Source organism: Symsagittifera roscoffensis, chromosome 6, assembly GCF_963678635.1.
Source record: "Symsagittifera roscoffensis chromosome 6, txSymRosc1.1, whole genome shotgun sequence".
In the NCBI taxonomy this organism is placed as follows: Eukaryota; Metazoa; Xenacoelomorpha; order Acoela; family Convolutidae; genus Symsagittifera; species Symsagittifera roscoffensis.
The window spans coordinates 2,365,879-2,393,351 of NC_087067.1; the positions used below are offsets into that span (position 1 = coordinate 2,365,879).

Sequence of the window (27,473 nt, forward strand, 5' to 3'; positions counted from 1 at the left end):
GTGAGACTGTCTGTTTACAAAAAATTATGGCGGTTATTGAAAGTCTGGCCTTTACATATCATAATTGCTACTCACCCGTGCTGTAAGGAGACAAGCCTCCACTTTGTCTATCAAAAATACTGGCACCGCAAAGGTCACATTTTTCCTCAACTTGAAATCTGATCTACAGTGACAGCAATTGGTTGGAGCAAATTGAGAGAACGGAGCAATCATTCGAGCTTCACTAATTCATTAGCTTGACTGTTTCAATTTTGATTTAATTATGATTTCAGAAGCTGAATTGTACGTGCATCAAACCATATAAGATTGTCAATTGAAAAAAAATTATCGAAAATATTTTCTGACACATTCAACCAGAACAGTAGATTTTGAGATATCCATCTTTGCCGCCAATATATACTAATTTTAAGGGGGAGAGCGCGCCGAAAAAAATTTGATTTTTTGGTCGAAATTTTCGAAAAATTGCATAAAAACGCCTTTTTGAGCTTGCGGCGCAGAAATTTTGACCAAAACAGATTTTTTAAGGCTGGGGAATTCGCAAAATCAATTTGGCCGACCTAAAAAAAAGGTCGACAAGTTTTTTTTGAAAATCGCCGCCCCCCCCCCTCGAGAAAATCCGAAATCCACCCCTGCAGTCAACCGTTTGGAGTTTCCTTGAAACTCGCAGATCAAAGTCTTTCTGCTTTTTTGCACAAAATTTTGACAAAGCTTTCATTGACTGTGCAATTTTAATCTAATTTTTTAAAAGTATTTATCTGTTTTAAATAGTTTGTCTAAACAATAAATGGAGTTGTCGATAGTTGAGTAAAATATTCATTTCATTTCTTTCTTTAATTTTGGGGTTATAGACAATTTTTTGTCGTCGTTGTTCTTAAGTATTATCCGAGCTTGCTCATAAATCCATTTGAAAAAAGAATCAGTTTTGTCAGAAAATGATAAGGTGCTTCTCTGAGTTAAATTTTTTCTATAAAAACGCCATTGAAGTCATATCTCTTTGGCATGCAGTGCAACTGTACATGCAGACATTTTAAGTCCACGTGGAAATGGATTACAGAACTGCTGTTGTGTCCCTGATTCAGGCCTTCCAGGAAAGTTTTCGTTTTTTTTGGCTGAAATATGTTGCATTACTCTCAGATTTGGACGTTTGGAAGCTGTTTAGCATTCTTAAGCTCAAATCGTCTCAAGAAAAAATGTTGTAATTGAAAGCACATAAATAGATATGTTTAAACTGCCATTTTGACAAGATAATTACCCTGTCCTACTAAATGTAAATTCTGCTAATGTGTAAAAGCAATAATTTTTTGTGACTTTATTTGGAGACAAAACTTTTCAATGAATGAGACAGATTGACGGCATAATCATGGAGGGGCAGTAGTATCCAGACCTGAATAAATCATCAAATAAAACTGCTAGTATATCAGGGCGAAATTTTCAATGTTCTGGCTGCCCTTTAATTGGCATCAATTAGTTTTTTACGAAATAAATGTTTGTAAACCAAATTTTGGTCTTCTGATATCAACTATAAAGTGCTAAGGTTTGGGCCAAATTATTATTATCAAATAAATTGCCTTAATTAAGTTTGAAACGATTGAGTGCTGGATAATTCGCAACGCATAAAAATACGCGCATTAAAACTATCAAATATATCCACAGGATTAAGCTAGTGAAAAGCAGACCGATTATGGATTGGTCCTCATGATCACTTTTTTTGTAAAGCTGCTCTGAATATTGAAAAAACTACCAGCAGCAGTCCAAGTAATCACTTTTTTAAAGTGTCGGATCAAAATAATAAAATTGCACGTATATAAGAGCAGGGCCCTATTTGTCGGTTACATGTCATTTTGCCCAAGTCAACTGGTCCCATTCCATCTTGTCCTACACCAACTTGCCCCACAAGACAACTTGTCCTATGCCATCTTGTCCCAGATAATAAATAATGAAAAACTGCCCCAGATTCTTTGATATCCTCGTAGAACCTAATGTCCGCATTAACATGAAAGATATTTTCATGAAAATAACATGAAAGATGATTCTGTGTGCCCCCCACCTCTCAGCCGTAAATATTCTGCATTTTCTTTGATTCCCTATAAGTGAAACTGAAGTAACTTAACAGTAGTGTTGTAACAATTAGCTGAAAATTTTGTATCTTGTTGTTCCGACTTTTGAAGAAAGTGAGGAATATATTTGCTCGGGGTGGTTTTTTATTCTAACTAATTTTACAAAACTTTGTCCATCGTCGGATCGATCTCTTGATCTGCATGGGCCCAGCCGAATGCAAACTACTTTGGTAAAGTACCACGAGTCTGTCTAAAAGACTCGTTTGATACTTAACAAGTGGCAAATTATCCCACACAAGTAAATTGTTCCAAATTGAATTGAGGCAGCTTTTTGTTATAAGCAAACATTTACCAGGCAGTTATTTTCAATTTAACATTAACTAATTGAGACCAGTTGAAAGGTACTCGGAACATTCAGAGTTTTGCCCTGTTACGAGCAGTTTGAATCAGTTGCGCTAAATACTAACTCAATAGCATATTTCCTTGCCACAAAAAACTGACACTAAAGTTCGTTTATCATAAATTTATGCCTGTGCATTCCCTGGCTGGCAATCTTAAAAAAGTTCCCCAATCTTAGAACTTCTTATAAAAATTGTAGAAAATTGCCGCTATCTTACAAGTTTCTTATAAGAATGTTCTAAATTAGGGCTTTTCCCCACAATTCAAAAAATCATCAAAAATCACCAACTGCAAACTGCCAAAAAGCTCGGTATTACAAAATTTCTATCCTTTTATCATCAATCAATCATTGAATACTGAATAGCATGAAAACGACATGTATTCACCCATTCGTTTTAATAAGCAACCGATGTTTGTCACCAGGCTAAGTTACTTGAAGTATTACATTAAAATTAGGCTCAAATTTGCTAAATTTTTGCTTTTTTCTGTTGAATTGTAAACATCTACCAATAATTAAATTAATAATTAAATGAAAAAACACTGTTTGCGGACAGATGCTTAAAATTTGCTTAGGTGTCTTCTAGTCATTTTTAGGTAGGGTTGCTTGAAAAACAAATGGGCGCAGTGCGACAGAATTTACTCGCATATCGATTAATATTGTGTGCAGGAGCGGATCCAGGAGTTTATCAAGGACTGGGGGCAAAGTAATACCAGATTTTATCAAAGGACGAATGCAAAACTATCCCAAAATACGGTTAAGAAGGCCCTATGATGCTGCAAATTTTCTACGCTGTGGGTAAACTTATGGAAAAAACAGGCCAATATAACGTTTTTTTTGGGTAAACTTCAAGAAGTTTTTCAGCGCGAGCTTCTGCGCTCAAGTTTAGTGTATATGTTTGGGCCGAAGGCGCCTTAAGCATAATTAAGGGCCGAAGGCGCCTTAAGCAGAATTCCCTGAGGAAGGAAGAAGAAGCAACCCCCCCCCCCCCCTAAATCGCTCCTGATATTGTGCATGAGTATAGGGGAAGGGGTTGAATTGCATGGATATGTACATCAAATACGTGCAGTTCAGTTCAGTTCACATGTGCAATGATGTTTACATGCATCAGGTAACCTGTGTTCGGGTGTAGCCGACTGTTCCTGTGATCATGTACCTGGATTGCTCAATGGATGATGCGTCATCATTCTCCTGGCGCTCCAGCTCCTGTTGTTGGCGTCTCTCTCTTTCCTTCTTCGTCTCAATCTTCCCCCCTACCCCGCCTCTGCCTCCTCCCCTTTTGCGCTTACTATTATTATCATTATTATTAGTGTTGTTATTATTGTTGTTGTTGTTATTGTTTGTTTTGTTCTCGTTCGGATCCTTCTGCAGACTCATGAAGAACATCATTGAGTTCCAAATGCAGCTCAGTTTTGCGGCCCCGTTGGCGAAGAAAGCGTAGCCGAGACCTACAAAACTTTTTGAAATGGTTATGTGATTGGCAAGCGCAGGAACGTTTTTGATCGGATAGGGGGTTGAGTGTTGTTTTTTGAAGTTTTTTTCCGACCCTGAACAATACCCCAAAACTAATATAGTAACCTATTTATACGATTTTGAACATATTTTAGCGCAAACCGTTCCTTTAAAAAAGTTTTTTTTTGCCTTGGTCAGTCAGAAAATGCTGTAGCACAGTCAGGGCGGAGCTAAGTTTTGAACAAAAATTGCGTTTTTTTTTGGCGCGCGCCCCTTAAAAATGATGTGATATGTTACAATAGGTGGTAAAATGAGAACTTTTGGAGTATAATGCATTATTGAATTACTTTGCCAGATGTTAATACGCTTGCAATTAGCAACCGTTATCAACTCGGAATGAAGACTTTTTTTGGGTTAACAACTGGTTTAACAAAATCAGTTGAATCACTTGAGCTGCTCTTCAGCTGATATGCTCAATTTCATCAAACTTCAATTTTAACAACTGGCTGGGTACTAGATACTACATGGTAGTTGTAGGGGGTAAAAGATTTTTACATAATATTTTTTTTGGCTCAACTGGTCTCTGCTCAAAAGTTGTCGTCCTAGTTTCCGCTTCCTAAGTTTTGTTCAGCTGCTTTTTGAACTTCAAATGGCTTGCTTGGCATGTTTGCCTAGAATTTTTGTTTGAGAAAAATATGTATTACGAAAGTGCATGGGTTTTTTAATTTATTTTTTTAGACGCTTTGGAAAATTTTAATAGTTTTCGCAAAAATTTTAGGCTTTTTCTCAAAAATCTTTCTACCGATTTTCAAAAAAAGGTTTTCATAGAAAGACCGATATGTTTGATTTATTTTGGTTTTCTCAAAAACTAACCTTCCAAATCTCAGATTTTTGTTTCAACGAATAAATCGGATTTGAAAAGCTCCCCTCCCGTAAAATTATGACCCTCGGACTAGTCAAATTCTTAGTTTTCTTCACTGTTTTTTTATATGGTTTTAAATTTTCTCAAAAACTTACCTCCCAAAATTGAGGTTGTGGGTAAAAATGGAAATTTTTGACTACTCACGATTTTTTCTACAAAAAACTCATCGTCCTCGGAAAATCAGTTTTTCGACTTTTGAGCGTTTTTTCTTCTAAATTTTTTGAATTTAACCAAAAAACACCCTCTCATTTCTGAGACTTAGAGTACAATCAACCGAATGGGTTGTGGGGAGCTCCTTTGCATACAAGACAACGCCCAATTTTTTGACACGAGTTTGGAAAAACGAAATTTTGACTTTTTTGATCAATTTTTGAAATTTTTGGCTTTTTTCGACAACTACCCTGCCAAATCTTGTTTTTGGTTTTCGGGTTTAATCGAAATAATAGTTTGAGTGAATCTCTTCTGCTTAAGCCGCTACAACACCCAATTTTTTAAAACAAAAAGCTATGGTTCTCGGAAATGTCAACTTTCTGATTTGTTGACCGTTTTTCGACTTTTCTCGATAACTCTTCTGCCAAATCTGATATCAGAAGTTTATTCAACCCAACAGTTTGTTGGAAACTTAGCTTAATAATTTACTACGCTCAGTTTTAACTTTTTAAAAGTTATGGTGCCCAAACAATTGAAAGTTTTGAAAATTGGTCCGTTTTTTATAAGTTTTTTTTTCACTCTACTTGAATATTACCGTGTCAGTTTTCAGGTTATAGTTTCAATCGAGAAGCACGGTTTTGAGAAATTTCTCTACTTTACAGGCCACGACCTGCTTCTAGCAAAAAAATAACCGAAGTCTGAAAGTCAAGTTTTCGAAGTTTGACCGTTTTTTAGAATGTTCTTAAAAATTACCCTATCAAATCTGAGATAATAATTTCAACGGAAAGAAGCATTCGGGCGAGTAATTTCCCGCATAATTGGCTACTCCCTAGTTTTTGTAAGAGAAAAGTCAGGTTTTTGGGAAAACAACATTTTCACTTTTTTCATTCATTTTAGTAGAGAAACGATTAAGGTTTTCACCACCGCTCCCCTCTTGGAAAAATTAGAAAAACTTTAGGATTGGTTTTCCATAAGATCATTCTGAAAAGGGGACCTTTTGGGTGATGAGGGGGTTGAATCCGTGAGGGGGGGAGTCCCGCCTAAATAAGTTTAATAAAGTAATATAAAAGAAAACCCTTCAAAAAAATTGCACTGAGATTATACGGGAGTGGCTTTAGGATTCCCGCTCACTCTTTTTGGCACGCTGCCCGGTTACATACTGGTTTCGAGGGAATCGTTTCCCTCTGGGAATCGTCTCCCCCTCCACTCAAAGAATCCCCTTTTGGTATTATTTTAAGACATCCATTTTATGCTGACCTGCACTAAAGTTTTTCCAAAGGCGCATTCGGCGCCAGTATATACATTTTGAAAGTGAGCGCTAGCTGAAAAACGCAACTTATGGTGAAATATTTCCGAAAAATAACCAAAAACGGCATTTGGCTTTTTTTTAAATTTGCCTGCGGCTCAGAAGTTTTTTTTTTGACAAAATAGGGTCTTTTCAGGGTTTTAAAGCTGCTCAAAACTCAATTTTGACGAAAAAAAAATTAAAACGTTTTGAAAAAACGGTCCTCCTCCTCGAAAAAATCCTGCATACGCTCGTGGCGCGATACATGAAAATTGAATTTTTTACTATTTTGTGAATGAGCACTTTTTCAAAACTCGTTTAAGAAATATTTCTGTTCTGGACCAAAAGCAATCGCTTCAGTAACACCCATGTGCTTCGAAACGCGGGTCAGAAATTGTAGATTTGGCCAAAAGAGGTATTTTCGAACTCAGTTTTGAAAATCTTATTGCTACACATCTACAACGGATTCTGGTCCAAAATACTTTTATCTCAGAATAATTGTTTTAACCTGGCTAATTAATTAAAATAAATCCGCTTCCAGATTATAACATTCTTCCTATAGGGCTAAGAGTTTTAGGATAGGTTAGCCAAAATATACAAAGGCATTTATATACAAAAATATACAAAGACAAATATTCAAAGTCAAAATATACATCAGTTGTTTAAATAGTGTAGTTTTTTTTATTCTAATGGCTGACTAACCAACGTCTTTGCCGATGAAAGCCATGAAAGCCAAGTAAGCGTAGGGGGTCCATCCAACCACAAACGCGAGAGAGGCAATCGCACAAACTGTAGTTACCTTCCTTGTCCTAAATGCAATCAAGAAAAGTTGTTGATGAGCAAATCTGGTTATATACAAACTAGTCAAAAATATTTTGGCAGCTAAGTTTGCATGTTGTAAATTTGATGCGCGATTGGGGGGTGCTGGATAGCTAGAAAGATGCTTGAGCCATTTTTATAAGATATTAAAACTTTCAACTACATAAAATTATACGCCAGACAGTTTTTCCAAGTGATGTCGAACAATAAAAATCATAAACTCACAATTCAAAAGCGAGTTCGAGAAAGAAAAAATGTCTACGTTTGTCAAGCATAGTGAAGTCTACGTTTGAAACGCAGAGTGATGTTTTTTTTCGAAGAAAATGACAGAATATTTGTGATTGGGGTGGGGTGATTTTTTCAAGAAATTTCGACATTTAACTAGCTATTTTTGACGTATGGGACCAATTATGCCTCGAAACAGAACAATTTTATGTGCGGGATTAAAATTGTTCAGATTTTTGAAAAAAAAATGATAGAAGATATGTGATAAGTTTTGACATTTTTAGTTTAAACGAGTTGTCTCTCTTGTAATTGAGGCGGAATTTCTGCATAGTAAAAGGGTAATAATTTTTATTTGCGGGAATCTGAAATGAAACGTTTTTTGTCAAAAAGAAAAAAACATGACAGAAGTCTTAGTTCTCTTGGAACATGTTTTTACGTAATTTCAAGCAATGGAACCAAGATTTATTAGTTTTTTTTTGTTGTTGATTAATTAGAGAAAAAAGCAGTACTGACTTAATCATGGATGCACTGGCTTGGCTCTGCTTGTAAACTCGTCTCAGTATTTCGGCATAGACACAGATGATGATTGCAAGGGGAACTGCATAGCCGAAGATGAACATACACCACAGGTAGTATCTTGCTCTCGGATCAGGGTCATTGTAGTCCATGTTCCAGTAGTAGCCTCCAAAGTCCATTTCGTACCTGCAGAAAGGTAGCCAACTTAGGGTCTTAACTAAGTCCCCCCTACTCCTATGGTACCTTTGTAACAAGTTTCCTCCTATTAAGAAATACTTGAACAGTTAAGCACACAAAACTCTTACCTTGTAACGAACCCTCCTTTCGCAAAATGGGGTGGGGGGGGGGGGGGTGATTAGTTAATAACAGGATACTGAACTAATTATCCTGTTATAGTTCCGCCATAACAACTCGAACATTGACGTGACAAAACAAAATTCCCGGACATAGATTATCGTTTGAAAGATTCGATAGCTTTCAAAAATTATACCCAAACTTCTGCCACAAATTATAAATGTTCGGTTTTGTCACGTAAGAAATATGAAACAAGGATCCATCGAAAAATATATGTGCCTCACGTGTCTGTACAAATGAGTTCAATACAAAACAGTCCTGAAAATAGTCCCAAAAAGTGATAACTGTTCTAGAAACTGATGAAAAAATTTCTCTCGGATTAAAAACAATTTCATTCAACTCATCTTGATGGCAATAGGTATTATAGCAGAGAAACTAGAACAACCTAGATAACAGCAACGGCCACTCATTGAAAGCCATAATACGCGAAACATAAAACTTAACGCGATAGAAAAAATGGACTCATCATTTAATCCAAGCAGAAAGAGACAAGTTGTTCAAGTTATTTCATTTGCAAACACTTTGCAACACTCAATAGAAATCAAATTCAATAACAATCGATAGAAATTACACTTACCATCAAAAATTTAGAGTTACTGATTTTTGAAGGGTATGCTTACATTAAACACCGAAAACTGTCAGACTACTCTTTTTCCTGACCCTGCGCACAAATCAGCTGCAATGGTTGTGTGCGTATGAAAAAGACACTGATGAGATCGCTAAAGATCACCGCCACTTCCCCGATCTGACTGACACCAAAAAACGTAAGTTCAGAAAAACGCTTAAAGATCGCGCAGCAGTTTCGAATGTAACAACACGACAGACTTTTTAAGCACCCAGGGTGATGTTAACCGAGAAAAGCTGTTCATTTACCAAGTTACTCTGCTAAAGTTCGTCGCGAAAAAGGACCAAAGATGGCAGTGCCAACTTCGCTGACTGGCTTTGAATTACCACTTGCCCGACAGAAAAATCACGATGATGAGCAGTTCCTTTTGCACGAATCTGGAGAAATGGAAAAAAAATTTGTTCCCGGAGATTCGATCCTTTGATCTTTAAAGTTTGAGACTAGCGCATAACCACTATACCATCAGGCTTTTGGTTTTGACCTATCTAATTAATAGGTCTTTCGTTCTTTGATCTTTAATTTGATTCCAAAGCGTAAATCTTTTCTGTTGGAGTCATACGATCTGATTTTGGACTTGTTTCAATTGGACTGTTTTAAAGTTTTTTTTTGATGATTCGGACTCTTTTGTATGGGACTGTTTTTCATATGACAGTTTTGTATATAAATCGTGCCTGCACCTAAATACGATCCAAAGTGAACTGACCGTGCTTTTATGCCACATTATTTCGTTAAGCGCAAATTATTTTAATCCGTATACTTGAAATTACCTTTGGGTAATGCAAAGTTTAAGAAGGTTTTTTGTTCCGACCATTGAAAGGCTTAAGAATTAACATAAATTTATTTTTGAGTGGTTTAATTTAGTTTACTCCAGGAAAATTAGCTTTATCAAGCTTGATTCAACGTCTTCTTCAAAATTTTCATTTGAATTATTCTTTTTTTGAATAATTCATGTTATTCGTGTTGTTTTTTGTGATTCGTGTTTCAACAACTGTTGTCGATTTTGCTTTTTTGTGCTTGAAGTTTTCTCCTTGATATTATGATCACGCGAAACACTAACTTTCCAAATTTACAAAAAGAACCAAATTTGCAAAAGCAACTGCCTATTCTTGTTATTCTGCTTTCAATTTAAAGTAAAAGAGTTAAAAGAGTTTCTTAACTTTGAGAAAGATGTTTTTTTAATTAGTACCGTCACAGAAATTGACAAAAAAGAGGAAGTCAGTTTTTTACAGGATGTATTAGAACTTGATGCTTCAACTAGCTTAGATTTCTCCAACTCGGTAAAAAAAACTTTGAACTAGTTTCAACTTTGTTCTAAAATTGGAAAAAGTGTACTTAATAAAAACAGAGATAGTTGAAAGTGTAGTTGATAAAAGCAGAGATGAAAAAAAAGGATGCCAGTTTAGAGGATGGAGTGAACCAGACGCCCCCGCCTTACTTTGGTTTTCCTGTGATAAAAGGAGTAATCGTAATGGCAAGCGAGCAAAACACAGCCACTGACAAGGTAGACACGAGGAAGGGGAGGTTGATCAAGGGCCTTCTAGCTCTGGTTTCTGAAACAACAAACATGTCTACTTAACAATTGCCACCCCTATTAATAAAAGCAGTAAATAGCACCAGAGCGTTTGTTTTCAAAATTCGAATTTTGCTGCAATCTGATTGGCCGAAAATTCGACAACTTAATCTAATTAACAATTGCCCCCCCCCCTTTGAAATGGGGGGGGGGGGCAATGTTAAGTAGATCCAAAATAATTCCGGATCTTCAACAAATGACCCTATCTACAAACCGCTATACCTTGAAGCCGAAACTACATCAGAATAACCCAGTAACTGCATAACAATAGTAAAAATAAGCTGTTATACAATACTAGTAAAGTAAATAAGCTGCAAAACAATATTAGTTTTCGGCTAGTTGGCCCTTCGGCTTGTTGGAATCCCACACATTAGCCTAGATTTGATCATTAGCCCAGAAAAAAATCAACTCTATCAGTTTCCGCATCTCATATTCTTAATAAGAGTCTCCTCCTGTGATTGGATACTTGATATAGTCTTGGGTTTTTAGGAGAACAGACAATTTCCAACATTTGTTCCCAAAAATTGGATAATCAATCAGGGGCGAATTTAGGGGGGCGGGCTTTGGGCGGACTTTCTTCTCTTCCCTCAGGGATTCGATATTCTAATTCTGAGGGGGGAGCGCGCGTCGAAAAAACGCGATTGTTTGGACAAAATTTTCCAAAACTGCCTAAAAACGCCTTTTTTAACCTAATTTTGTTTAAAGTTTTGCCTGCGGCGCAAAAATGTTTGCCAAAACAGGGTCTCTGTAGTGCTGGGGGGGCTCGGAAAATCAATTGAGTCGACCTAAAAAAAAAGGTCGACAAAATTTTTGATTTTTTTTGAAAATTCGCCCCCCCCCCCTCGAGAAAATCCTAGATCTGCCCCTGCAATCAATTAATTGAATGCCCACATAATTTTGAGCACAAAGGGTGGAAGTTACTTTTTCAGTTAAGTACTCAAGTATCCTCCAATAACAGGAGAGTTCTCTTAAAATAAGTAATATTATGTATGATCATTGGTGTTAAGGCGGTTTATTCAGCCCTAAAGTTAATTTCACTGTTTCATACGCATGACAGAACTTTTTAACTTGATGTTAATTGATTATCTTGTAAAACTGAGTCTACGTTTGGCAGAGGAATTTTTGGGCCACTTCATCACATCTCATATTTAATCTCTTTTCGACTCTTTTTGAATAAATTTACCCCCTTTCCCCTCTTGCAATCGTTTACCGGTATAATTTCCTCTATAAATTTACTTCATATGACCGATTGTTACGAAAATTGCATACGGACTAATTAGGTTATTCCAAACAGATTTGGACTTCATGACTAAGCTTGTCACTCCACTTTTTATTCCTTAAAAATGATGTTCACAAAAGTGTGTGTATGTGTAATTGTTTGTGTGTGTGTGCGTGTGTGTGTGTGTGGGGGGGGGGGGGGGTTGCATAAATGTGACTTTACTCACTCTGAACGACCGTGAACAAAGTTGACCTGGCCCTGTCAAGAGCTATGAGCACGTGTATGTACATGGAGTTCATACCGAAGAACATCAACACCACCGACTCTCTAAAACACAACAGATGGTTTGGTAAAAACAGAGATTTGGTAAAAAAAACTCATCGTAATTGTGCTTTTTTTTCAAATCCACACCTTTGTTGGAATGTAGATAAAACACGGAATCAGTATATTCAAAAGTCTTAATAATATCGAAGAAACTAAAAGTTTTTTTAGTTAGTAATTAAAAAAGCATGGTTTTGTCAAACAGAGATTGTGAAAAATATGGTAAAGACTTTGAGAAAATTATCACGCAGTAAAATTTTGCGGTAAAGTTATAGTGCGCGATAATTTTTACCTCTTTTACTCTAACGAATAAGATGCACAGAAGTAAAACAAGACTGCTCGTATCAGGGCGAAGCCCTGAATGTTCCGACTGCCTTTTAAGGTCTATGGAGCAATAATAACATAAAAAAATTAAATGTAATAAAACCAAATGAAAAATTTTTTTTCTAAAATTTAAAATTTTTTTTGTGAAAATCATCCCCCCACGCGCCATAAAAAGTACAAAGGAATAGATTTTGCTCCGTGTAACAAATCAATTATGGCAAACAAGCTTCTTTCAACCATTTTCTAAGACGTTTGGAACGATTTCTATGACGGATTAAATCTCCGCTTACGCGTTAGTAGCGCGAAGTATGTCGCTCGTTAATTGTCCCAAATTGGCCAAAATGGTTATCTTTGAACCCCCATATGACTTTACAAAATATGATCACAGGTAAAATATATTTTCAAGTTTAAACTCAGGACAAAAGTACCTTTTGAATGATAGAAAAAAATTCCGTCAAAATAGGCTAGTTAAAAAGCAAAATATTTTTTCAAGAAAAAACCCACCTCGAGCACAAATATTCCGTTACCTTCACTACGAAAGTCGGAATATAATGACTAATATGCAACTAAGATGTACCGCAGATACATTTTTGTAAACTCGTTTGGGGCTCGGAGAGTATAAAACTGTTGCAATAATCTTGTCATCCTTGCCAGGGATCATTCAACAAAGTTTGGAGTTTTCCAAAAATAACTGCTAAAGGAACGACCTGGCACGCCATAACTTTACAAGCAAGTCGACAATTTCCAAATCACTTGGTTAGATTAAGACAATCTCAAAAGACCTTGCTCATCATTGAATCTGCGTTTTTGCCAAAATTTTCGAGGAAACGAATCATGTTGCATCGAATGTAAGGTTAACAAGACAGCTCGTATCAGGGCGAAGCCCTGAATGTTCCGACTGCCTTTTAAGATTTATGGAGCAGCAGTAATAACATAAAAAATTAAAAGGAATAAAATGAAATGAAATTTTTTTTCTTCTAAAAGTTAAAATTTTTTGAGAAAATCATCACCCCACACGCCATATTAAGTACAAAAAGATAGATTTCGTTCCTTGTAACAAATCAATTATGGCACATAAGCTTCGTTCAACCAATTTGGAGCGATTCATAAGCGGATTAAATCTCCGCTTACGCGTTAATAGCGCAAATTATATCGCGCGTTAATTGTCCCAAATTGGTCAAAATGGCCAAAATGGCAATCTTTAAACCCTCATAACCTTATGAAAAATGATCACAGGTGAAATATCTTTTCAAATTTGAGCTCAGGATAACAATCCCTTTTGAATGATATAAAAAAATTCCGTCAAAAATGGCTAGTTAAAAAGTCGAAATTTGTCTGAAGAAAAAAAAACCCACCCCGAGCACAAATATTCCGTTACTTTCGTATCGAAAGTCAGAACAAAAAAAACGGCGGAATCAGAGATTTTCTGCGTTATTTCAGTGATATTACACCGCTGGTTAAGCGCTACTTAATTGCTGTAACAGCGCTGAGTCAACACTTAATCATCGCTTTTCAGCGTTATTCCAGTGCTGTTTCATCGCTGATTCATCGCTGATTCATATTAGGGCTATTTGCAGCGCCGAATCCGCACTGATCAGATTCTGTTTCATCGATGCCACTCGATGCATTAACACTGCGCTAAATGTGAATTTTGCTGTAAGTTCGACCCGGCTTTTCTATTCTTGTATAAGCTTAGTTATTATTCCTATTTCAAAAATATCTCTATCTTCGTTTTTCTTTATAATTAGAAAAGAAAAACGTGTTTCCTTGTTGGTTCATAGATATCCCAAGTGGTGTTCGTAGAACTCATTTAAAGTACAGTCACGGAAATAGTTGCAATTTTTTCTTTTCAAAGAGCAAAAGAAGTAATTGTTTCTTCACAATTTTGTCGTTTTCTCTGCAACTGTTTAAGGTATAAAGGTTTCAATTTTGACAAAAAGTAGATTGAACTATTTGAAAGGGCTTAGACGGGCCAGAGCTTTAGAAATCTTTTGAATGCGTAAACTAGCCACTATATCAAAATGAGTTTCAGAGGTGTTTGTTCTTGCTGTGAAAACAACGTCGCAAACAATATAAGGAATGGGAATTTATGGGCTCAAGTAAAATTTTTGGGAAATTGATGAGTTTAGCTTACTCTTTAAGCCGGCGAAAAGTGACAGAGAACAGAGCTGAAAGGTCCGGCGTCGAGACACTTCATATTTGTTTTGACGGCACTTTCATTAGAAGCATATACCAGAATTTTGAACAAAATTGCCACACTGTATACCTGCTGATGAGAATTCTGAGCATAAGTTGATGAAATAAATTTCCTACCAATGTAAGGCATCGTAAACATTGGCCGTTTTCGGACGCTGGACCAAACAACTCAATTCTGTTATTTGTCGTTTTCAGCAGCATAAAGAGTAACTCAATCTCATCAAATTCCCAAAGAACTGATTTGAGTCCATTAGTTCATGTTCCTTATAATGTTTGCAAGGTTATTTCCACAGAAGTAACTCTCTAAAACTAGCTATGAGATTCTAGCTAATTTACGCGTTCAAAACAAAATTTTTCCAAATTTTAGCCCCATTAAGAACTTCCATGTTGTTTCATCTACCTTGTTTCAAAATTTGAATCATATTACGTAAACAGGTGCAGAGAAAATGAGAAAAAATGAAGAAAAACCTTGTTTGTTTGCTCGTTGAAGTAAAAAGTTTGCTACTCATAAGTCCCGTGACTCTATAATAACAAAAATATTCGCCGAAATGAAAATTTTAAAAACGGAAAAAATTTCAGTGACGATACAAAAGGGTTGTACTTAGATTGTTGGCTACTCAGAAATGCTGATATTTAAAAAACATCTGGACTGCTCATTTGGACGGTGAAAGGTTTGCATTACCATTTGAACAATTGAGCTATACGTTTTATAAAAAACGCTTGAAATTATTGCTTCGTGGAAAACTTTCAACTATTGATTTTTCATCTGTTCTCAAAAAAAGCAAAAAAAAAAACAAATTTTTATAAACGACCGCGAAAACAAAAACTCAAAAAGTTTCAAATCTGAAAATATGTTCATTTTCCAAGTTCGCTTGAAAATAGTGCTTTCTGGAAAACTTTCAAATAATGATTTTTCATCTGTTCTCAAAAAAAGCAAAAAAAAAAAACAAATTTTTATAAACGACCGCGAAAACAAAAACTCAAAAAGTTTCAAATCTGAAAATATGTTCATTTTCCAAGTTCTGGTTTTTTATCGCTATGTTTGGGTTATTCTACGCTACTTGCAGATCAACTTAAGTTATTAGAAAAATTCGTTTTTGGGAGATATTTAGACTGACATGCAGTCAGAAGAGACAAGAATGATGCGCTGATTGTCATCGTATGTCATCGGGTTTTTCTAAATCAAGGGAAAAGCCACGCACCCAAATTCATTTTGAAGAACCGCGATTTGATTTTTTGTTGGCTGATTTTTTTTATTGCTGGTCAGTTTTTCAAAAAACAAGAGAGGATGCTATTGTTTGGTTTGATTGCTTGTTCCTGCAGACCAGTATCGATACCCTTGCTACAAAGTTCTAATAATTTTATATCACATGAGATAGGAGAAACTACTAGGTTTGAAAGTTGCTTAGAAAATTTTTTATGATGCCTTGCTCATAGGCTATCTATCAAGCCGTACTAAAAATCAATCAAAATTGAAACGGTGCATATTAAAACTTCAAAAAAAGCGATTTTTTTGCTCGATCTAATTATTTTTTTTTTGGATATTTTTGGGCAGCTTTTGTATAATTTTGATGCAAAAAATTGCACTTTTTTGGCGGAATCTCCCTTTTAAGATTAGATTATTTTATCGCCAAAGGCGTCTTTAGAAAACCTTTAGGGTTGATCGGCTAAAAATGACACTAGTAGATCAAGAAAAGTTATCTTGCAAGAATCTTGCAAGAATTTTTGAAAGACAATGCAGTTGTTAACCTCCTTTAAAGCTAACGTATTTTAAGCACGTGTTCTAAAACATTTCTGTAGCAACTGCAGTGGTAACATGTAAAGCAAATCATCAACAAAAACGAAAAAAAAAGAAAATTGTAACCGCAATATATATAAACATACTTGTTCATCGTATATATGTGAACACGACTTTCCAGATTTCTCAAGCTAACTGGCTCTATTGATCAAAATTTTGATATAAATAACAATAAATTAAACTTTGTTCTCTAGAATTACAAAACTACATAAATTGATTTTAAAACAAATCAAAAAAATGTGTTTTCGGAAATCCTGATTCGGAAGGCATAAATTATAACCATAAATTGAAAAAATCTTGCAAGATTACCTTTCTTGATTGACTAGGAGAATATTATAAAATAATACGAAAGGGAGACATTTAGGTTGGTGAGGGCGTCAAATCCCTGAGTGGCTGCGGTTTTTGTTTTTTGCTGAGGATCTGGGAATAGCCATCCCGACTGTATGCTTAATTTTTGACCGAATATTTGGATTTATTGCTGCGCGCTCCTTCCTTAAGTTTGACGTACATTGTATGTTGTGAAACAAATAAGACACTAACTTAGATGACATATTGTAACCGCGTCATTTATCTGAAACTTATTAAATAGTTTCAGATAAATTGTTGATATACTGGGACAGCCGTGGTGGTCCCCTGCATTTACTTCAAATTATTTACCTCTGCTACCGCTCGTGGACACTAGTGGGTGGACACAGGTTGGTGGATCACATGATTGTAGTTGGAGCAAGCTCACTCAGAAGGACCCTTGACTACCTACCCTACGATCTAAGGGTAAAGTATCGAAGATTCACTTTTGCAAAATCGGGACTAAGCCTCAACCCAAACAACGTGAGTAAACTCAAGAAATTGCAGTGGTTACTTAGAAACGGTTCCCTAAAATCCAGAGAAATCATTCTCTGGCACGACGTGATAAACAATAGTATCACAAAACATCCCAAAAACTTTAATACGAAGTGTTCCCCGGAGCAGTTAACTGAAATCATCACGAATTTTCAGCATCAAATAGCTGCGATCATATACATTCGTCGAGACGGTACCCCTCACATTTTTGAAAAGTTACGGAAGACGAAACCTCTTATCATCGACGCGATAAAACGACTTCTTCCTAAACAAAAACAAAACGACATTGATACAGTTGTTGCCCTCTCTAAACTACACCCCCCTCCGTCTCTTGAGCTGAAGTTGCTCAACAAAGTACTTTCGAAACGTCACAACCTTCGTTCACTAGTACTTCAGCAAAGATCAAAATCCAGAGTACGGCCCACCAAATCAAAGAGAGCAGCAGCAAAGAAAAAACAAGCAGCCCAATCCTCATCGCACTAGTTCTGGTGAGTCTGATTTTCTTGAGACTATTCTCTCCTGAGGTTTTTATACCTTGGAGTATCAGTCCAAGGGAATCAAAAAAACTCAATAAGTCTTCTCTAGTCTGGTTTTCTCCTGAGGTTTTATACCTTGGAGTGTCAGTTCTGAGAAGATTTTTTTGAGCAATATGGGCTCAGAAGAAAGACGCAGAAATGCTAGCGTCTCGCAAGCATCTGAGAAATCTTGTAAAACATGCAAAAAGCCGATCACAAACAAAAGTCAAATCTTTAATTGCATTGCCTGTGGCGATGTTATGCACATGACAAAAACATGCACTGGAATATCTGAAACTGCCATCCTTGGAATTTCGGAGATCAGCCAGAACGTCCTCCTGCTCTGTAACTTTGTGTTGGAAACAATAGGAAAGAGTCGATGATCAACGATTTGATGCAAACCCGTCCATCCATTGCTGAAACAAAACTAAATGAAATCGCCGAACAATTCTCTACTTTTAAACAAGAGATAGATTCACTTAAGCAAAAGATAGATGAAACAAGCAAAAAACCACAAAACAGAAATGAGCCAAAGCAACCTGCCTTAAACAAACCAGAATCAAGCTATAACGGAATCCGGATAAGAGGACTGCTTGAACTGGGCTCAAAAAGTTCAAGAGATAGACACGAACACGACTTGGAAGAGGTGAACAAACTGTTTGCGTTCTTAACAGTTGAAGCAAAAATCACAGATTTAAAACGTTTAGGAAAATACGAAGAAGGAAAAAGACCACGCACAATAGTTGTAAATGTTTCAAATGAATGGCAAAAACGACTGATACTAATGTCCTTGGCAAAATTGAAAAACTACGACAAAACTGTCTTTGTGTCAAAAGAGCTCAGCCCAAGTGAATTTCTGATTGAGAACAAACTTCTTATGAAAAGACGAACAATGATAGAAACTGGAGTATCAGCTAAAAACCTAAGGCTAAGGGACCTTGTCCTTTACCAATATGACGAAGAAAGTGGAAATTGGAAAAAAGTCGAAGAAAGCAATTGACTACCTACTGCCAAGTATTTAAAAATGTTATGCCTAAATGTCAGAAGTATTTTAGACATCAACAGAAGAATAGCTCTTTCAAATGCCATTTTACAAACAGACTACGATATACTATGTCTCACAGAGACATGGCTGGTAAAGGAAATACCAGATAAAGCTCTGCATTTGGCTGGTTTTAATATAATTCGCAAAGATAGAAAAAACTCCACTTTAAAAACCAATCACGGAGGCGTACTCATGGCGATAAAAGAAAATGTGCATTACGAAGAAATTGATGCTCAAATAGAAAATGAAGAATGCATAGTGGCCAAACTAACAGGTGAAACTGGGCATCATCAAATACTCTGCTGTGTTTATAATCCCCCGAAAAACAGTAAATACCAATGGAAACAACAAAACTTCATCAGTTTGTTCGAAAACCTAACAAAATTACAAATACAACACAACTGTAACGCAGTGTCGATTACGGGAGATATAAATTTTGAATACACTCATTGGAAAATGATGCACTCAAAGGACAAATATGAAAATGCAGTGTTAAAAAAGCTCATTGAACTTGACTATGAACAATTATTCGACTCCAAAAAAAAGCAGCTTGATGTTTTATTAACAAACAACCCTGGAGTAATACTCAACTGGCACACGGACCATTCAGCAACAAACGCATACAGCATCGACAAAGTTTCTTGCTCAGATCATTATGCTTACTCTGCAACAATTAACATGGAAGCCAGTATCAAAGAAATAAACAAAGATGAAAGTCTGGCGTTTAACAGAGCCGATTGGAAGATAATAAATCAAGAAATAAAAGACAAACCTTTCATACCGTATTGTTACAGTAATGTAAATGAGCTCCTTCGTCAGTGGTATGCATGGTTATGGGACAAAATAAAGAACAATGTACCCAAGGTTACATCACACAGATCAACTCTCCCCCCATGGGTGAAGCCAAGTACGTCTCACATGCTAAAAAGAGTACAAACCTTAAAACGGCGTATCGATCGGCAAAACAAACCTAATTTAAGCATTATCCTAAAACACAAAAAACTGGAAAAAAGTCTTCAAATAGCATTGACTGCAGATCAAGCAATTTACGAAGAAACAGTAACAAGCAGTAGACGATTCAGTGACCTGCAAAAATACTTGAACAAAATAAGTAGTTCCAGGAAATATCCCCAAAAAATGTTCTACAAGGAAAAATCCACAAGAGATGACACCCAAAAAGCTACATTTTTTAACGAATTTTTCATCAGTGTATATCAAAAGGAATCAATTCCTAACCCTCTCGCACGAAATACAAACTGTTCTCCTACAGAAGAAATCTGTACACAAATACACATTGAAGAAACCAAAATCCAATACATTCTCAAAAATCTTTTAACAAATAAAGCGTCAGGTTTTGATGGTATAGGTAATATAATCCTAAAAAATCTTTCTGAAACTCTGTCAAAATCGCTCTATCTTCTCTTCCGCACATTCATTAACAAGCGGCTCTTCCCGACCTACTGGAAAACAAGTCAAGTGGCCCCAATTTTTAAAGAAAAGAACAAGGCGTCAGTCGAGTGCTACCGCCCAATTAGCCTCTTATGCTCCGCCTCGAAGGTCTTCGAAAAAATTATCTTTGATAATATATACCCCAAAGTTCAACCTTTCCTGGAAAACGCACAATACGGCTTCCGGCAAAAAAGGTCAGCAGTACTACAAATGGTACAATTTTTGAGCAAAGTATATGAACTCTACGATGACAAAAATGTTCAAACACTCTCAGTCCTTTATCTAGATTTTTCTAAAGCCTTTGATAAAGTTCCTCATAGTATCCTAGTCGCCAAACTACGGAACATAGGTCTAAGCATTCAAATACAAGACATAATACAAGACTATCTAACAGATAGAATGCAGTTTGTGAAAATCAATAAAAGTTCATCAACTCTGAAAGAAGTAACTAGCGGTGTACCACAGGGCTCAATTCTTGGCCCTCTACTTTTTATCATATTCATTAACGACTTTCCCAAATGCATTGAGAATTCAGATTGTTTTGGCTATTGTGACGATATGAAGATCTTGTCTACTGAAGAAATTCATCTGCAAAAAGACACGGCAAATGTTGAAAAATGGTGCAAAGAAAATAAAATGCCGCTGAATGAAGATAAATGTAATTTGTTAAACCTCAAAGGGAAAATGGAAGTTACACTATTTAATACAAATGTTGATACCGCAAAGACCCAAAAAGACTTAGGTATTTTAATGTGTCACAACCTTTCGTGGTCAGTAAATGCTGAAAATCGCATATCAAAAGCAATGGGAGCTTTTTACAAAATCAAACGAAATATCTCGAAAAAAACATCTTTAAAGTCAAAATTAAACTTATACTGCGGATACATCGTACCAATCATAAGCTATGCATCGCAAACATGGTATCCGAACAAAGCAGAATTAAGACAACTAGAAAGAGTACAAAAACGAGCGACATCTTGGATTACAAATAACTTCAAAATGAGTTATACTGAAAGACTGAAATTTTTAAAGCTCCTTCCACTCTCAATGTACTTTGAATTACACGACATATTGTACTTAGTTTCACTACTAAAAAATAAACATGACATTGATTTGAATACAATTATTCATAAAAACGAATCACGAACGAGACAAGCAACACGTGGTGAGATTGCTGTTCATGCAACAAGACTGAAAAAGTCAAATGAAAATTATTATATACGTTCTATTACGCTATACAACTACTTTAGCCAAATTGTGGACTTCGAAAATCAAGATTATGACAGCCTGAAAATATCTATAACAAACACGTTTTGGAAATTCTTCAACAGAAATTTTGCAGAAAACAACTTGTGTATGTGGAGAATTCTTTGCTGGTGTGGAAACTGCAACCCACCGGGAAAAATTATGAACTTATAAACGAGGGTTCAAAACCCATGGAGAAATCCTAAAGCCTACACTACTACTACTACTACTACTACTACTATATGGAAAAGTACTAGTCATACATTTTCATATAACTATAATCAAAATTTGTCTTGAAACGATTATTTTCGTTTTTCTTTCAAATGAGAAAAACGTTGAGTTTGCTCTTCGTTTTTTTCTTCCAAGCTTTCGTGGCCCTGTATATGCTTAATTTTTGGACAAAGGTGCTTTATTGTTGTCCGATTGCCGCGCTCTTTTAAAAATTTTATATACAATGTATATAGTGATAACGGCATTACATTAACTCAGATGAAAAATTTCTAATGAAGTTAAAAACTGCGCTTTTCACCACTTAATGTGCGGGTTTTCTTACTTGTGCAAATATTGAAGAGGACAAAACACCACAAAACTGCTCGTATCAGGGCGAATGCCTGAATGTTCCAACTGCCTTTCAAAGTCTACGGAGCAATATTAACAAGAAAAAAATAAATGTAATAAATTGAAACGATTTTTTTTAAAGTTCGAGTTATTTTAGGAAAACCATCACCCACACGACATATAAATTGCAAAGTGATAGATTTCGTTTCTAGTAACAATTTAATTATGGCAAAAAAGCCTCCTTCAACCAATGCGGAACAAATTCTAGGACGGATTAAATCTCCGCTTCCGCGTTAATAGCGCGAAATCTATCGCGCGTTAATTGTCCCAAGTTATCTGTAAACCCATATAACTTTACAAAAACTAATTACAGGTAAAATAATACTTAAATTGTGAGCGGAAGACAACAAACTTCTTGAATAATTCAAAACAAATCCGTCAAAAATGGCTAGTTAAACATTCGAAATTTGTGCGAAGAAAAAAACAACCGCACCAATATTCCGTTACTATCGCTAAGAAAGTCGGATTAAAAAAGTAAATCAAAACTCTTTATTTTCATTCACGGGAAAACACTACTCATATAATTTCATTTGATGGAGAATATACTAGTCACATATTTTCATAGTATGGACAAAAACAGAGTCATAAAACTTCATAGTATGGAGAAAATGCTGGTCATACAATTTAACAGAAAGGAGAAATTGCCAGTCGTGGAAATAGAGTGTAATCTCTCGGTTGGTGAAGATTCAACTTTCTGAGAAAACAAAAGTCGTGCATAAAAGTTCCTATTGAAAAGTAAACTTCTTTCAAATTAGTTTAACAATTTATGTGTGAGGTACAAAAAAGCATTTTAAAACTGACTTTCAATCTGACTTGATAGCCCTTCAAAAATAATTCTGCCTAAAAGTATATTGCTTGATCAACATAGGGCCTGTTATAATTTATAAGATAGAAAACTCAACAGAAGCTGTTTTTCAGTGCAAGGAGTATTAATTTTGTTTTTTTTTGTTTTCGAGGTTGTACGTGACATAGCCATTCAATGGTTCTTTTTATAAAAAAATAATCAAGCAACTTGCTTAACTTGACATACTAGCATACCTTTTTGAGATTAGAAACCTCAAAATATCAGCCACTTAAGGCCTCATAAATGCTCGAACGCACAATTTTTAAAATCGTTTTCGGAAAAAAAGTAGAGCAGCAGAAACTAAAATAAACACGAAATGTTAAGCATTTCATAACTGAAGTTCCATTCTGAGGTTCATAACTGATAACGGTTCCATAACTGAAGTTGATAGCTGAAGTTCCATTCCTGAATAAATTCTTCACTTGGTTCGCTTTATGGTTTCTTTATATGCATATTGCCCATAAACTCAAAAGAACAAGTTTCTTATTGCTTAATTTTTTTTTGGCATACAGTGCTGATTTAAATTATCCGGACAAAACGAACAAAACTTGAATTTTCAAACGCGTTTTTCTCAAATTGGGTTAAGATTAGACAAAAAGTGAAGAGATTAAAAGTTGCTTAGAATTTTACCAGAATTAATATGGTGCAATTTTTTCTCCGAAATTCTCAACAAAAGTTTTACCCCAAAAATGGGTCATTTTGGCTTTTTTCAATTAATCAAGAATTACGCAGAAACTACTATGTTAATTGATGAGAAAATTTTATCACAGGAAGCCTCTTACGCAGTTCAACAAAGTTTAAGAAGGGTTAAATATCCAAAAACCAGTATAAGAGAAAAAATTATAACTTGATAGTCAATAAATGTGATTTTTACTATATAAAACCCAGAAGTTCTGTTTAAAAAAAATTTTTAAACAATTTGCGCAAATTTTTGGAGTTTTAACCCTACTTAAACTTTGTTGAGCTGCGTAAGAGGCTTCCTGTGATATAATTTTCTCATCAATTAACAAAGTGTTTTCTGCGTAATTCTTGATTAATTGAAAAAAGCCAAAATGAGCCATTTTTGGGGTAAAACTTTTGTTGAGAACTTCGGAGAAAAAATGGCACCATATTAATTCTGGTGAAATTCTAAGCAACTTTTGTTCTCTTCACTTTTTGTCGAATCTTAACCCAATTTGAGAAAAACGCATTTGAAAATTCAAGTTTTGTTCGTTTTTGTCCGGATAATTTAAATCAGCACTGTACACGCCTCAAAGTTAATGTACATATGACGCAAAGAAAAACTTCCGAAATTTCGGATGGTTCCAGATTGTCGGCCCATAAATTTGGGGAACTTGAATAAAATCTTGAGTAAATCGTGGTATCAAGAGCTGATTTAGGAAGAAGGCGGGTTCAACTTCTGCCTGGCCGCAATAATGACTTAAGTAATCTGTAAAAAAAATAGAAAATTATATTTTGTCGAAGAGAAGTTAAAACAAGACAAGTCTTCTCGTATCAGGGCAAATCCTTGAAGGTTCTGACTGCGTTTTAAATTATATGGAGCAGTGTTTGCTTCAAAAATAATGAACTTTTCAATCAAAAAAGAAAAAAAAAGGAACACGACATATTAGGTTTAGGAACACGACATATTAAGTACAAATTGAAAAATTTTTCCTCCCTCCCAGTAACGTAGCAAGCTAGACAAATTGCCTGCTTCAACCAATGTTGAAAAAAAATTGTTTTTTTTTTATATTTGAGCTTAGGACAACAATACTTTTTGGCTGATATAAGGACGTTTGGTCAAAAATTTCTAGTTAAAAAAAAGAAATTTGCCTGGAGAAAAAAAAAACAACCCAAGCACAAATGTTCCACCATTTTACTCAAAAATTAGAACAAATACTAATTTTCTCAAAAATTTCTGGAAAGAAAAACAAAAAATGTTTAAATAACGATGGGGAAATTGCAGAAAAATAAAAAAATACGCAAAATTGCTTTCTTCGATCTTTTAAAATATTTTCCCCTCATTGATGCTTATTAGGGACGTGCCACCCCTACTGCAAATTATTTCTTTGGTTAAACATGCAATTTTATGCCCTGCAACGGGTTGCCCCAAACTCTTGCAAATGGTGAAACTATTTAACAAAAAAAAACTTTGTCGAGGACGGTTTCTTACAATGATAATTAGTACATTAAATCATCGAACTTGAACGCACGCTGAAAGTTTTACAGCCTGTTTGAAAGCGTCATATGTGAGTATTCCTCAATTTCATCCCAGTAAACATTTGTCAGTGAATTTAGCGAGATATTTTAAATTCAAAAAAGTCAAGAAAAACAACTATCAAAATTATACAAAGTAATTAAAGTTGTTTAAGGTGAACCAATCAACAAAGTAATCTTGAAATCTACTCAGAATCTATTAAATATTTATCTTTTGTTTAATTATAATTATAATTGTAATTATAATTATCAAACCTCGATCTCTCAATGTTTATAAAAAACATTAGTATCTACGGATCAAATTGCAAACGTGATCTAGAGTATTATGTTTCTACTTGATGTCTTTTGGTCAAACTTTCGAAGAAAATGAGGAATACATCTGCTTGGGGCAATAGTTTTTTTAGACCGCTTTTACAAAAGTTGACAGCGTATGATTATCAATCCGGAAATCTTCAGATTGGAAAATGGGTATGCATGCTCCAAATTAAACTGCAGATGATATCGCTGCTCGAATAACGCTTGCATAGTTTCTAAATGCAAACTATTTATGCGGGGCAAATTATCCGCACTCATAATTGTTCCATATTGATTTTTGGCTAAATTTAATTGATCTTATTTATTCGACTCAAATGTTAACACTATTCAAAACCAGATATGAGGCAGTTGGACCGATCAGGGCTTCGTTCTGATATACGAGCAATCTTATTTTAATAATTTCTGTTAAACGTCTTACTTGGTAAGAGATCTGACTACTTTGTTTTGACTTTTGAGATGAAGATGTAGAAACTTTACATCTTCATTTCAAAAATCAAAACAAACTAATTGAATCTCTTACCAAGTAAGACACTTAACAGCAATCAATAAAACAATTTAGATTTTTTGAAAAACAACCTTTGATAAATTTTTTGTACAGTCTGAAAGACTTTGATGATTTAAGCAAAATTTTCCTTGCTACAATTTGCTGAAAAAGACGGGACATTGAAAGGTGTCGGATTCGTCAGTAAGCGATTAATTTGCTCAATATTTGTAGCCTTTGTTAATGCGTAGCGTAGGCTGGGAAATTAATTGGGCGAAAAAAATCTTGATTCCAAAACGAATTGAGTTGGTTTGAATTGAATTGATCTGAATTTTGCGCTAAACAATATTTTTTCCTTTGTACTTCACGCTGAGCTGGGAGGGGAGCAGAATGGATAAAAGGTAGTCGAAACATTCAGGGCATTGCCCTAATACGAGTTTTTTTTATGGTTGTAATGTGGATGTTGAATGTGAACATTTTCTGCCTTTGGGGGATTTTAAATGATTATCAAAAAATAGCCTAGATCAGGCCTAGATCTGAGAGTTTAGAATGCTCTTTAAGAACTATGGAGTAGTTTGCGCTCTAAAAAATGAGTTTTTCAAAAAAAGTAAGTTTTTAAAATTTATAAAAGTTTTCTGAAAATCACCCCACGCACTCCGTATTAATTAAAACGCTTATAACACTCCGTATTAATTGATGTGTGGACCGTAAAAAAATACAGAAAGCACATTCTAACCCAGGGGCGGATCTGGATGTTTCTCGAGGGGGGGGGGGGTTGGTATTTTCAAAAAGTTTTCGAAAATTTTCTCTATATTTTTTCCGAGTTCTCTCACAGCACTAAAAATGCCCTGTTCTAGTCAAATTGATGAGCCGTAGGCGAAATTTTGAAGAAAAAAACTGACCAAAAAAGGCGTTTTAGGAACTTTTTGAACCATTTTGACAAAAAAGAACAATTTTTCGGCTCGCGCTAATCACATATTATATATTGGTGATATCTTTAGAAACATTTTAGGGTCAACCGGCCAAACATGGATGTCTTAAAATAAATAGTAGCACAGGCAGTCAGGGGTCGACCTAGATTAAAAACGTAGTCAAAATCAGCTGAGAAAGATGACATTCTTACACTGTTGAAAGAACAGGGGAGTCAATGAACTTAAAGACTCCAGTTACGGTGCAAACTCCACTGATTGAGATACAAAAGTCTGAACAGCTCAAAATAATACAGTATATTTGGAAGTGTGTCTTGATCATCTTTCCGTATATGGTCCTCAAATAGCGGATGATCATGAAAATGGCAAAGAGACTCGCAAATGCGAGAATAATTCGAATGCTGGCCAGTTGGCCGAAGAACCACGACCATGTCAGCTCCTCTGAAGCATTGGTTCTCGTAGCTCCTACTGTACTTTCGGCCAAATTGTGTCCGGGATCCAATTGAGGTGTCTCTGAAGATCCTCCGCTACTCCTGAAGATGTCGTTAGACTCTTCGAAGCCTGTTTGGAATGAGGTTGTCTTCTGGAACTGCAAGTGATAAATGGGACTCTTGGGAATATTATTAAGCTGAGGACCGATGCCATCATTGATCATTTTGGTATTTTTGCTCAGTTTTTCAAATAAAAAAGCAATTTAGGCGTTGTTACTTAATCCTTGAGGTTAAATTAGTCTGTATATTACTGTAAATCGGGATAAAAAAGGTCA

At 35.4% G+C, this 27,473-nt stretch overlaps 2 protein-coding genes across 2 annotated transcripts in view; one reads left to right on the forward strand and one right to left on the reverse strand.

Moving 5' to 3' along the window:
- Positions 1 to 6,960: 6,960 nt before the first annotated feature.
- LOC134848117 (rhodopsin-like) lies at positions 6,961 to 27,362 on the reverse strand. The gene is made up of 5 exons (XM_063865464.1): positions 26,902 to 27,362; positions 11,818 to 11,918; positions 10,238 to 10,352; positions 7,821 to 8,009; positions 6,961 to 7,072 (listed from the first exon to the last, which is right to left on the reverse strand). The coding sequence occupies exons 1-5, from the start codon at positions 27,360 to 27,362 to the stop codon at positions 6,961 to 6,963; spliced, it is 978 nt and encodes a 325-aa protein (XP_063721534.1).
- The window catches only part of LOC134848127 (copine-5-like), a 546,303-nt gene continuing 535,634 nt past the window's right edge, over positions 16,805 to 27,473 (forward strand). Inside the window, exon 1 of the mRNA XM_063865482.1 lies at positions 16,805 to 16,817. The gene's annotated coding sequence lies outside the window, so the exon portion shown is untranslated. The remainder of the gene's footprint in view (positions 16,818 to 27,473) is intronic.

Excerpts from the sequence above, each read along its gene's own strand:
- LOC134848117 (XM_063865464.1), bottom strand. The coding sequence starts at position 27,362 with ATGATCAATGATGGCATCGGTCCTCAGCTTAATAATATTCCCAAGAGT. Across the intron at positions 11,919-26,901 it reads TCCCCTGTTCTTTCAACAGT|AGAGTCGGTGGTGTTGATGT; the intron begins GTAAGAATGTCA and ends GTTGTGTTTTAG. Across the intron at positions 8,010-10,237 it reads TTTATCACAGGAAAACCAAA|GTACGAAATGGACTTTGGAG; the intron begins GTAAGGCGGGGG and ends ACCTTTCTGCAG.